The 12,843-nt window shown below is 38.0% G+C and overlaps 1 protein-coding gene across 1 annotated transcript; it reads right to left on the bottom strand.

The window, feature by feature from the left end:
* Nucleotides 1-14: 14 nt before the first annotated feature.
* Nucleotides 15-11,858, bottom strand: LOC118576096 (zinc finger protein 120-like; the record flags this gene model as incomplete). Its single annotated transcript, XM_036176484.1, has 4 exons — nt 11,752-11,858; nt 1,569-1,695; nt 1,306-1,366; nt 15-159 (listed from the first exon to the last, which is right to left on the bottom strand). Coding segments are annotated over exons 1-4 (360 nt in total), but the record flags the coding sequence as incomplete, so codon positions are not given.
* Between the last annotated feature and the right edge of the window lie 985 nt (nt 11,859-12,843).

Raw genomic sequence — 12,843 nt, 5'->3', positions numbered from 1 at the left:
GACCTGTGTTGTGCAAAGGTTTTACCACAATGATTATATTCATAGGATTTCTCTCCAGTATGTGTTTGTTCATGCCTTTGAGGATGACTGTGACATACAAAGACTTTACCACACTCAGTATATTCACGTGCTTTCTCTGTAGTATGATTTCTTTTATGCCTGCAAGAACAATTGAAACATTTAAAAACTTTATCACATTCATTGCATTGCTGAGTCTTTATATCTGCAAGAATTAATTTTACAATTTGGTCTAAACATAAAGAGAAATGAGGTCTTAAAGTTTTAACATGTTATTTACACTCATGTTCATCCCCTGCATTAAGGATGGCTTTGCATATTTGAACATGCCTGTGATGATAAGAGCCTTTATTACTGGCGCATATTCATGGCATCATTTTTTCTTTAAGGTTTTTCACATATTTAAAGAGAATTTGGAGAATTTGGACATATACCTGATTTATTCCATTGATAAAGTTCCCTATACTGTAAGTTCTGGTACATGTTCATCATTAACCAGGACAAACAGAAGTATTTAAACAGTTTTAGTACTCATAGGGCATTATTGTGGTGTGCTTGTTGAACTGTTCTGAATGAAGTTGGAAACCTTGTTGTTTGTAAACTTGAATCACATTCAACAAGTTATATTCAACATTGAACTATGATATATCTTCTAATTGTTCTGAGATTGAAAGATGTACATTGCTTCTTTCCATATTCTTATGTTCATAGAGCTGGTATCATGAGTGACATACGATATAACATATAAAGAAAGATTAAAAACAATAACATTTTCACATTTCATTTACAGTTGGACGTTCTGTTCCTCATCAACTTGTGGTATAGGGAATAATGTTTCTCTACAACCCCCCCCCTTAACTCTTGAATCTAACTACCCATCTAACTAAAATTAGCAAGACAGAACAACTATATAATTAACTATATTATAGACTATTTGCTTATTTCAAGGTTGTACATATATTCTTATCACATATTTAATGAGTATAATTTTATTATATAAATGCTATGAAACTAAATGGATTGTCAGTTGTAAACCATAGCTTTGATAAAGCTATTATTCAAATGTTGATTTCTGTTAAGCCATTGATTTTTGTGTTCCTTCTTAAAAGAATCACTTGCAAACACAATTCACTTTTCTGCCATTGAGGGACATGTGTTTATGAGCATTTATTGATCAACAATGTATTTTAAGCTGTGATTATTTACACTGCTTCATCTAATTAAAACTTCCAGATAAATTATATATATCCAGAAGCCCATTTCTATCAGCTTTCACAAGAAAATTACCTTGCATGTTTTTGAGAACTTTGACAATGTTCTTCAACTTTAAGATCTTCCCAATTGTAGCCTAAGATATAGGACAAGAATCATATATGAATTATTACAAGAAACTGAAAATTTTACATTAATATCTTCAGATATTCTCAGAATGAAATCTGATTTATTCAGCTCATTCTTTCACATTCTCAATCAGAATTGTATAAGAGCATCAATAATCAATCAATAGGCATCCCCTTCTTTAAAATATGAAGGAAAATTTACAGTATTACCTATAGCAATGAGGTTCATATAGGTCTCCAGCATCACATCTTTGTAGAGATTCTTCTGTGAAGGATCCATCAATGCCCACTCTTCCTGAGTGATGTTGACATGCACATCATTATAGGTCACTGCATTCTAAAATATGCCATACATAAATGTGCATCCAGATGTATAAAACAAAAAGCATGATATAACATTGTAAATGTGTGCTTCTTTGACAATATAGCCACACATTTCTGGTGAATGCCACACGTATTTTATGACTCAAACATTACAATTAAATCATCAAGTTACTTCACAAACAAACTCAATAGGAGGTTTACAACAATTATTTATGAATGCTTGGAATTGGACATCATCTTGCAAGAGAAATTCCTATTAATAGAGTTAGAGAGACAAGAAAAGACTTCAACAGTACTGAGCACATATCAAAGAAATTGCATGAACCATTACTAAATACAATAAAAATTTGTAAGCTGAGTGTAATGGCTCATGTCTTTAATCCCAGAACTTAGAAGGTAGAAGCATATATATGTGCTTCTCAGTTGAAAATTAGCCTAGTCTATATAATCAGTTATAGGACAACAAAAAAGTAAATAATAAGAACCCATCTGCACTTTAAACTTGTATCAAACAAACAAAAAGATAAGATGAACTCAGAGATTGTTTTACTGAAGTTCCTAAAAAGAGTTAGTCATTCACGCTAGTTCTGTATTCAACTTCTAAAAATCTAAATTGCTCCAGTTTAAGTTGTACATTCATAAATCTTACTAAAATGGCTGTGCATTTAAACAGTTACAAATGGAAAGATGATTACATTTGTGTCCCCATAAGATACATCGCCCCCTCCAGCAGTAAACAGTAAGAGAAACTACGCCCAATTTCCCAAAATTATCAACCTTGCTTTGGAGATGGAATTGGCTGAGTCTTTCTCTAAACCCAGACAGAAATATTGCCCAAAAAAAGGGGGTTAACTGATTCTTGAGTACCTATTCAAAAGAGCACTCTGATGTGGGACAGAAAAAAAACAATAGTTTTATTTAAATCAGGTTGATTATAAATGTGATCTCTTTCTAAAAAAAAGGACATATAATATAGATGTAATAAGATAAAAGGGTAGATTAATGAACTTACTTTGAAAACACAACAACTTGTTTAAAATGTCTTACATTGGTATAGATTTTAGTCTATTGATACTAACTTAAAGTTAATTTTGTTATTCTGTATAAAATATATTTCTACTCTCATTTGAGGTTTTATGTTTAGACAACTCATTTAGAGTGTAATGGATAATTAAGAAATACAGATCAATTAGTCTTCTATGATACTTAAACTTATAGTCATGTGACATTTTCTAGGTATACATAGATATATTTCAGGTAGACTAGTAATCTTCAAACACTTCAAAGGTCTACAAAATATGGCACCACCCTGCCCAGAGAAAGAGAGAGCTCTCATTGTACAAAGTGTCAATATTGGACAAAGAGTAAATTCAGGAGATAGGGAATCTGAGAGCCCTGATCAGACCAACATTCGCTTTCTGAGAAGCAGAATCTGCCACCTCTCATTGGAAAAAGTGAGGGTAACTGAAACACTTAATCTGTCAGTTATGACAGGACCAAGATTGCGGATCAGACCAAGAATGAATCCACAAGGAGATGGGCAGATGTCAAGGTAGAAGTACATACAACAAAATAATGAGCAATACAGCATCAACAGAACCTAGCCCTCCTCCAACAGCAAGCCTTGAACATAACAAAATGGAAGAAGCAGAAGAAAGCAACCTTAAGGATAACATCATGCAGATGCTAGAGGCTTTTAAAGAAGAAATCAAAGATGAAATTGAGCAAAAGACAAATTAAAGGGCAAGGAAATCAATAAAGAACATAAAATGGGAAGAACACTTTAAAATAAAACTAGAGGAAAAGACAAATAAAGCAGAAGAAAGCAATAAATTCCTGAAAGAAAATCATGAAGAAGCAATGAAATAGATGAGGGAAACAGTCCAAGGCCTGAAAAGGGAACTAGAAAAAATGAAGAAGACATAAACAGAGGGAATGCTGGAAATAGAAAATCTGAGTAAATGAGCAGGAAAAACAGATGCAAAATGAAACAAAGGAACACAAGAGATAGAAAAGAAGATCTCTGGTGTAGAGGATACAATAGAGGAAATGGATTCTTCAGTCAAAGAAAATACCTATGCCAAAAAAATTATATCAAAAAATGTCCAAAAAATTTGGGCCACCATGAAAAAAACAAACATACAAATAATAGGTATAGAGGAAAGAGAACAATACCAACTCAAAGGCACAGATAATATATTCAACAAGATCATAGAAAAAAACTTTTAAAACATAAAGAAGGATATGTCTATGTAGATACAAAAAGCCTATAGAACACAAGACTAGGCCCCCAAAAAATCCCTGTTGCCACATAATAATTAAACATCTAAATGTACAAAATTTAAAAAAAAAAGAATATTGAGAGCAGCAAAGGGAAAAGGCCAAGTGACTTATAAAGGCAAACCCATCAGAATAACTCCTGATTTCTCAATGGAGACTTTGAAAGCCAAAAGGACCTGGACAGATATAATGCCGACACTAAGAGACCATGGATTCCAGCCTAGACTAATACACATAGCAAAATTTTCAATCATCATAGATGGAGTGAAAAAGACATTCCAAGACAAAGGCAGATTTAAACAATACTCATCCACAAATCCAGCCCTACAGAAAGCACTAGAAGGAAAATTCCAAACTAAGGAAGTCAGATACACCCTCCAAAACACAGGCAAAAACAGTAACCCCACAGGAGTAAACCCCCAAAGAAGAGAAATACACACACACTACCACCAAAAAATAACAGGAACTATCAATCATTGGTCATTTATATACCTTAAAAACAATGGATTTAATTCAACTCAGCTCCCTGCAGAAGGACTCACCAGAAGGACTCACAGTACACCACACAAAACTGCTGGAAACAGCTCTTCTTCAAAGCCAAATCTGAAGCCAGTGGCCTGAAGGACCCCGCCCAATTTCTGACTGGCAGGTCACCTGGAGTGCCTGATTGGATAGTGAGACCTGAGTGACAAGAGCACCTCCCACAGGGTTACAGTGTGCTTAAAGACACAGCACAATCATTCCTGACCCTCCCTTCCACCCCAAAGTCTTTTTCTAAATGAGTAGAGATTCCTTTATTAACAGCACTTGCCCTTGGCTCCAATAGGTGACCCTGCTTTCTTCCTGCTCTCCATGGGTACTTCCCCTTCTTTCCCCAGGACACAATGTGGGTAGCTAGCTTGTACAAAACACTAAACTATATGGGGCAGAGTGATTCCTTGTCATACAGGTAAAAGGGATCTCGGGAATATTAACAACTAAAGAGAGATTTAAAGACACACAAGGAGAATGTTATTATGTGATTTACTGCTGACATCAGGTGAACTGAAGGTACTTTGTACCTTATTGTCATAGGGACTTCAGACTACCAGCCAACAAATTCAGGAACTTGATCACAACCAAGAAAATAGTGCCATTGCTTTAGGAATTTTATTCCAGAAGTGCAGAGCATATTGTTGGCAAATAAATAATAATACAGAGTAGTCTTCATGGATAGTTTAATATTTAGATAACTGAAGTATGAAAAATGTGTTTATGAACACTATTGTTAGCCAGCACATCTTCCTCAGTGTGCAGGTGAAGGAAAAAAAAAACTGCATTATTAAAGGTTCTCTAACTGAAAAGTACTGGTAGAATGAATCTATGTATGAAGAAAATGGATTTATTAGAATGTCTGACAAACTGTGTTTCAGGCAGTCCATCTATGACTGCTACCATTGGATATTTGAAAAAGTCAGTAGTTGTTCAGAGCATGAGGCTGTGTATCTCAACTGCTCTTTAGTATACAGCACAATTCTAAGGAAGGAGGCTCTGGTGCTGGTAAAAGAATGAACTTGGAGCTTGGCAGTGGCAAACGCCTTCAATCCCAGCACTTGGGAGGCATAGTCAGGAAGATCTCTGTGATTTCAAGGCCAGCCTGGGATACAGAGGAACTTCGAGGAAAGTCACAAACTATACAGAGAAATCCTGTCTCAAAAAAAAAATGTACTTGGTAGCCAGAGCTAGGGTAACCAGGGAAAGGGAGAGCTTACTCCTTCTGTGTTCTTTATGTATGTAGGCTACCACCAGAAGGTAATGTCAAGATTAAAGGGGGATCTTATACTTTGTTTGATTCTTTTTGTGTGTGTGTGTGTGTGTCCCTGAGACTGGATTTATTTGTATAGCCCTGGAACTCATTCTGTAGACCAGGCTGGCCTCAACCTCCGAAATCCACAGAAGATTCGGCCTCCTCAGTGCTGTGCTTAAAAGCTTTGTTTCAACTGACTCCAGGTGAGATGGAGTGTAACCCTAAGGGATGATTGCCTCTGGCATAAGCTCTGTCCTTGAGCACCCAGACAAGCACATGCAACCCCCTGGGGGACTGGGCCAGGTGAAGGCCTGAGGAAAACCACCAGTCCTAATGTTAGCTTAGATATGGCAAAAAACTCCCTTGCTAAGCTTTATTTATAAACACAAACCTCAGACCCCAATACAGAAATGGACTAAAGGTCCTACCTTCAGAAGCAAAAAAGCTGTCACTGCAGCATTGGGAAATGTTTCTGGGGTAGAAGGGGTAAATTGAGACCAAACTGGGAACTGTCAGGGAGAAAGACTCTGAAGAAAGAGAAGAGACATGATCCTCCCTGTGAGATCACAAGTTGCAGAGGTGCTTGTTTGAACTAAAATTGATAACTGCTGAGTGTTGCTTGTAAAATGTCTCTTCGTATTTGGAAGTGAAAGCCTGATACCAGAATTTTTTGAACTTAAAAAAGAGATAAAACTACAAAATTTTTGGTTAAGCGTTTCTTTATATTTGGAAGGCTAGTACCAGAATGTATCATTTGATATTTGGGACTTAAGAAATGAAATGAACAATAGTAATTTCATTGCAATGGGATAATTTTAAATTTGCTTCTAGTAATAACCTGGGAACTGTTTTCTGGAATTTGGGTTAAATATGGAATTGTTTACATGAAGAAATTTATTGTTTCTACCTAGAGTCAAGATACAATTTTGTGTATGCATATATGCCTTATTAACTGGTGATTCAAGAATTGTGTTATGGAACTGTTTATGTAAAAATGGAATTACTTTTGGAACTGGTTTTGTGTTGCAACTGGAACTATTTAAATGGAAAAGTTTGGGTTTTCTAACTAGGCTTGTGACTTTGCTTAAGAAATTATGAAGAAATGTGAGAATTAATATTCCTTAGTTTATTTAATTTAAAAAAATATTTTCTTTGAGTGGATTAATGTCATGTTTTGTTAGTATAAATGCAAATTGGGGACTGGAGTGATGGCTCAGCCATTAAAGCCGAGGCTCACATCCAAAAAATGTAAATTGGGTACATTTAGAGACTACTTTTAAAGTTTAAAAAGTTCTAAGAAACTACATTTGGGCCTGGAGAGAGGGCTCAGAGGTTAAAAGCACTGACTGTTCTTCCAGAGGTCCTGAATTTGCTTCCCAGCAGCCACATGATGATTTACAACCATCTGTAATGAAATCTGGTGCCCTCTTCTGGCCTACAGAGATGCAGGCAGAACACTAAATAAAAAAAAATTAAGAAAAAGAAATTGCTTTTGGATGTTTTGCTAAGTTTTCAAAGTGTTAATGGTTTGAGAATATCAGCAGGTCTCCTGTTGGAGCCCGTTTTTGGGTTCCTCATGACTTTACCCAGCAGGTCCCCATAGAGGATGATTAGGGCCACGGGCCTGAGTGCAGGTGTCTGAAATGGTCTGCACTTGGTTTTGCTGGGGGGAGGTCTTTTGCTCCATCCCCTTGGCATCTCTATAAATACCCTGGGGCAGAGACAGTCAGAGACCATTGATATAGGTTCCAGGCCCTCTCGAGGCTATCCTTTATTTTCTATCTGTTTATCTCCACACTATAAATCCTTCTATCTAATATTTCCTGCAGCTCACACTCACGAAAACTCTGGGGAGCTGTGGGGTTACTGGGTAAATGCCTCACACTCTCCTACTGGATGATCAAAGATCAAAGGACACAGAAAGCACAGTCCTTCCAGTTTTGTCCTTCCAACCCAGGGGACAGGGTCCTAGTCTAGAAAGATTCTATTTTTTGTAGACATTCTTGTACTCTCTTAGAACTTATCCACTTATTCATCCAAATCACAGGTTCCCTTGTGAGATCATTTAATTATATACTCAATATGCAGTGCAGCCAACCCATCGCCTCATCATAGCTGGAAAATTGTGTATCCAAAAAAGTCACATCCACACAGTAACTGTTGTTACTACATAACTGTTGTTAAAGAAAAACAGGCCATGAATTAGAAAACAATGAGTCGTCATGGCATGGCTTGGGGACAAGAAAGAGGATGTGGATATGATACAGATAAAAATCTCAAAACTATATTTTGAAATGTAAAAATGGGGATAATGGCCATGTGCTCCATAGTCCAAGGATTTGTATTACAGCACATGAAAAATTTCTCAAACCTGTATCTCTAGGTGTAGATATAAAACATGAAAAATAACAGTGCCATTAGGAATGGCCAAATTTTACCTATATATGTGTTGATTGACCTACTGTAACTATAGCAATTTTGTTTCATGGTAATATAAGTCCTTTATCCAGATTCTTGATTGTCCTTGTCTGTGGGCCCCAAGAAATGGCCAATCAGGACATTTTTGGAACATCTAAAATTGATTACCTAATCTCACATTGCTATTCTCAAGTACTCTTGAAGTAGGAAGTCTGTCAACCCCAACCTGTCTCTCCCTTTCTGCACTGTGACTCCACCAGCTTCAAAGTTGCTCAATGAATTCAATTCTTGCACAGGTCCCTATTCATGTATAACTCTCCACTAAAATCCACTAAAAGCAAGAGAGATTGGGGGTCACTTATTAACTGGTTAATTTTATTTTTTCTTCTTACTGACTAATCAAGGCCCAGAATAGAAGAAATTGGAGGACTTTTTTCTCAGCACTGGGCCGCAGAAGCAGGATTAGCTGTTCAATGCAATCCTCAGTTACATAGAATGAGGAAAGCTTAAACTAAAGGAGACATTGCTCTACACAGAAATCAATAATCAACATCACTTGAGAGAAAAGGAATAGAACCACTGATTACCTAGAGACATTGGAGAACAGAAACAGAGAGATAAGAGCAGTAGTGCACTAAAAATGATACCAATAAGCAATTTTTAAAATGATATAATTTTTTTTGAGACATGGTTTCTCAGTGTAGCTTTTTGCACCTTTCCTTGAACTCACTTGGAAGACCAGGCTGGCCTCGAACTCACAGAGATCGGCCTTGCTCTGCCTCCCAAGTGCTAGGATTAAAGGCATGCACCACCACCGCCTGACAAAATAATGCATTTTTAAGATGAAAACCTTAGCTATATTGATTTTGAAAAAGAACAGGCCCTTCCCTAGTGGAGGGGAAGTCATTAATATGAGATAGATTGATCTTGCTCATTTGCATATGTTAGCTGCTGAGATCTATAATTGGCACATCAAGTCATAGTCATTGACCTGTTTCTTAAACCTCTGAGCTGACATAACTGTGTCAAGCAGGATTTCACATATCTGCATAGGAGAATTGCCTAATTACAAATTCAATATTCATTGGCTCAAGATAATTTTCCAAAGCTGGGTGGTGGTGGTGCATGCCTTTAATCCCAGCACTCGGGAGGCAGAGCCAGGCAGATTTCTGTGAGTTCAAGGCCAGCCTGGGCTACCAAGTGAGTCCCAGGAAAAGCGCAAAGCTACACAGAGAATCCCTGTCACAAAAAACAAAAAAAAAAAAGATAATTTTCCAAAACTCTACACTCACACAATCTGGTCTGTGATCATTCATGTGACATAAATTAAAACATGATGAGAAAGTATAAAACAACTCTTGCTACCATAATCAAGTCTTTTTTTTTATAATAGTGACTCCAGCAGGTGATTGTCTACCCTGCTTCCCCCTTTAGTGTGCACAATAAATTATTTCTGCTATTTGGTCTGGACTCAGAAGCAATGCTCCACATGTGAAACCTTTTCTGGTGACTGCATTAGATAGTCAACTACATGACTCAAATGGATAATTTTAAAACTCTGAGGTGGTACAGTCATTTAATTTAAGAATTTTGAAGTTATAGCATAAAGAACAGTGAGATCATTGGCCTGGAGAGCATGAGAATGGAATCAAGGACACCCGAGACAACATAAAAGAGCTTGTCTCCAAAACATTTGTCTAACAGGATAGAAATTCTGCTGTCCTATAATTAATACTGACTTCCCAGGGAGAAATCACACTTAGGATATTAATAAAGAAAAATACCTTTAATGATAGTATGCATCCATCTCTGGCAAATGATTAAGTAGGAGACAGCCTTGACACATTTTGCATTCACCATGTGCATTCATCCATGTGTCTTTTAGCTTCATGCTCCAGGTTTCACTTTGAACAATGTAAATAGAGACAGCAACTTGCAGGTCTAGCCATTTGGGCAGATGGGTGAGTTAGAGAGCAAAAATATTCCCAGATGGTTTCTTAAACATACCAAACACCTGAGACAGCAGGTCATTCTTTAGTGCTGGGTTAAAGCTGACAGGGGCTGAGAATGATGGGAAAAGTGGAAGGTAGTAAAGATAAGAGCTGGGTTGGGGAGTTCTTGTACAAGCTACATTGTATGTCATGTAAGCTTCTTAAGGAAAACAGCATCTTGTATACTACTTCTAGGAGGTAAGTGGAAGGGGATGGATGACTTCTGTTAAGTCAGCAGAAGCCATCATACAAAAGGAGAGACTCAGGAGAAGGCTAATCAAACAGTGCCATAAAGGGGAACATGGGGCATCTCTAGAACCTTACTGAGGAAGCCCACCAGTTGTCTTGGGACTGATAACCACAGCTCCATGTCGGACTGAAGCCACTCCACCATAAAAGATCTGGTTCCAGAACATAAGCAGTTCACCCAAACATATCTTAGGGAAGGAGCGCTGTTTTATTGTCAATACATCAGGCCCTTAGGGTAAGCTCCCATGGCCTATGCCCCATGATATTGCTAGCTCTCCCAAGAATATCCCTCCTCCTTAATTCTGGGCCTAAAAGAAAGCCTTGCTGATCAGGCCAGTCTTTAACACAACAGCATTTTTCTTTTTCCAATAAATGTCACCTGGTGTCATATTGCCCATCTGGCAGAACAATGCTTTTCTCAAGAAAACTGGAACATTGTGGCACTCCAGGCCTTAAGGTTGGATTTGACCCTATAATGCCTCAATAATCAGCTTGTTAAAATTTAATTCTTTGATATGTTTGGGCCTAGTGGCTTGTTATATACCTGTAGTGGCTCCTTTGTGATGTTTTGGAGCCCAATATCTGGATGGACAATCCTGATGAATGTAAGTATATCCTACCCTTCTAAACTCTAACACACCTGGTTAGCATGTACTTATTGTTGGGGTGTATTAGAGGCAGTCTCCCCTCCTCTAAATTCTATTTTGTGAGAATTACTATCTCCTAAGCATTAGTAAATCCTTTTAATCACCAGTTCTATTCATGTACATCACACCTTAGTGGGAGTGCTACCCAATGCATGAGATGCCTTTCATAACCCCTCACAAAATTAACTACAAATGGATCTTACACGTAAAAATTAAATGTAAAACACTGAAGCGCTATACGGTAATAGAAGGTATTCTGCAAGTTTCGCTTCCTGCTTTCCATGGGTAATGGAAAGCAGGTTGAAGTGCTAAAAAAAATTTTTTTTGAAACAGGGTTTCTCTGTGTAGTTTTGGTGCCTGTCCTGGATCTCACTCTGTAACCAGGCTAGCATCAAACTCACAGAGATCCATCTGGCTCTGCCTCCCAAGTACTGGGATTAAAAGCTTGTTCCACCACCACTGCTCAGCTTCAAAGAGGTTTTTAAGCACAGCTCCCTACTTTCGGATCTGTGAGCAGACACTGCCCATAGAGCAGTGATTCAGAGGGTCTAGGGAGTTTCAAGTACCACATGGGACCTAAGATGACCGAGTTTCTACAGGCAGGTTCCCACCCAGATCCTGAGAGAGGACCAAACACAGTGGATTCTACACCTCATCATCTGCTTCAACCTATCTGGAGACAGAATCAATTCACTCACCTTGTCATGGTTTCCTAGGTCAGCCATGCTCTCTGCTCAACTCCCTGCAGCAGGGCTCACAGCACACCACACAAAGCCAATAGCACCAGGTCCTCTTGAAATCCAAGTCTGAAACCTATGGCAGAAGGAAGAACCCTGCACCACTTTTGACTGGCAGGTCACCTGGAGGACCTGATTGGCTAGTGACACTTGAGTGACAAGAGCACATCCCATAGGGTTACAATGTGCTTAAAAACAGAGCACAATGGTTCCTGTCCCTCCCTTCCACACCAGGCAAAGACTTTTTCTAGATCAGCAGAAATATGCATTTCAATAGCACTTGCCCCAGGCTGCAAAGCAGACCTGCTCTCTCCCTGCTTTACATAGGCACTTCCTCTTCTTCCTCCTGGAAACAAAGTGGCTAACTAGCTTGTCCAGCCCACTATACTATGTGGGGTGGAGTGATTCACTGGCACACAGGTAGAAAGGTGCCCAGAATATCAACAACTGCAGAGATATTTAAAGACACACAAGGAGAGCATTTGTTGTGTGACTTGACACTGACATCAGGTGAACTGAAGGTATTTTTTACCTGGTTGTCACAGGGACTGCAGACAAACAGCAAAAAAAAAAAAAGCAGAAACTAGATCACAAACAAGATAATAGATCTTTCTCCCATCAGAAAGCTGGATGATGGTTTCATTGCTTAAGGAGTTTTATTCCTGAAATTCAGAGCAAAGTTTTGACAAATTAAATAATAATAAAGAATAGTTTTCATGGTAAGTTGAATACTTAGAAAGTAATGGAGCTAGGAAGAATGCATTTATGAACTCCATTGTTAGCCAGTATATCTTCCACAATAGACAGGTGAAAAGAAAACAAAAACACAACAGTATAATTCAAGCTTCTCTACATGATCAGGACTGGTAGAATGAATCTCTCCATTTATGTAGACAGTGGATTTCATAGAAGGTCTTTTAAGCATGCAGGATGGGAAGAAAAAGGGAATAATCACTAGCCATCTTGAGAGATGCTTCCCCCTCACCTCCTCCAAGGTATTTGCTGACCAGCAGTTTTAGAAGTGACCAGAAGTTGAACTTTTAAGGCTGGGAC

Source organism: Onychomys torridus, unplaced genomic scaffold (genome assembly GCF_903995425.1).
Source record: "Onychomys torridus unplaced genomic scaffold, mOncTor1.1, whole genome shotgun sequence".
NCBI classification, from domain to species: Eukaryota; Metazoa; Chordata; class Mammalia; order Rodentia; family Cricetidae; genus Onychomys; species Onychomys torridus.
This window is presented reverse-complemented; position numbering and strand designations above follow the sequence as displayed.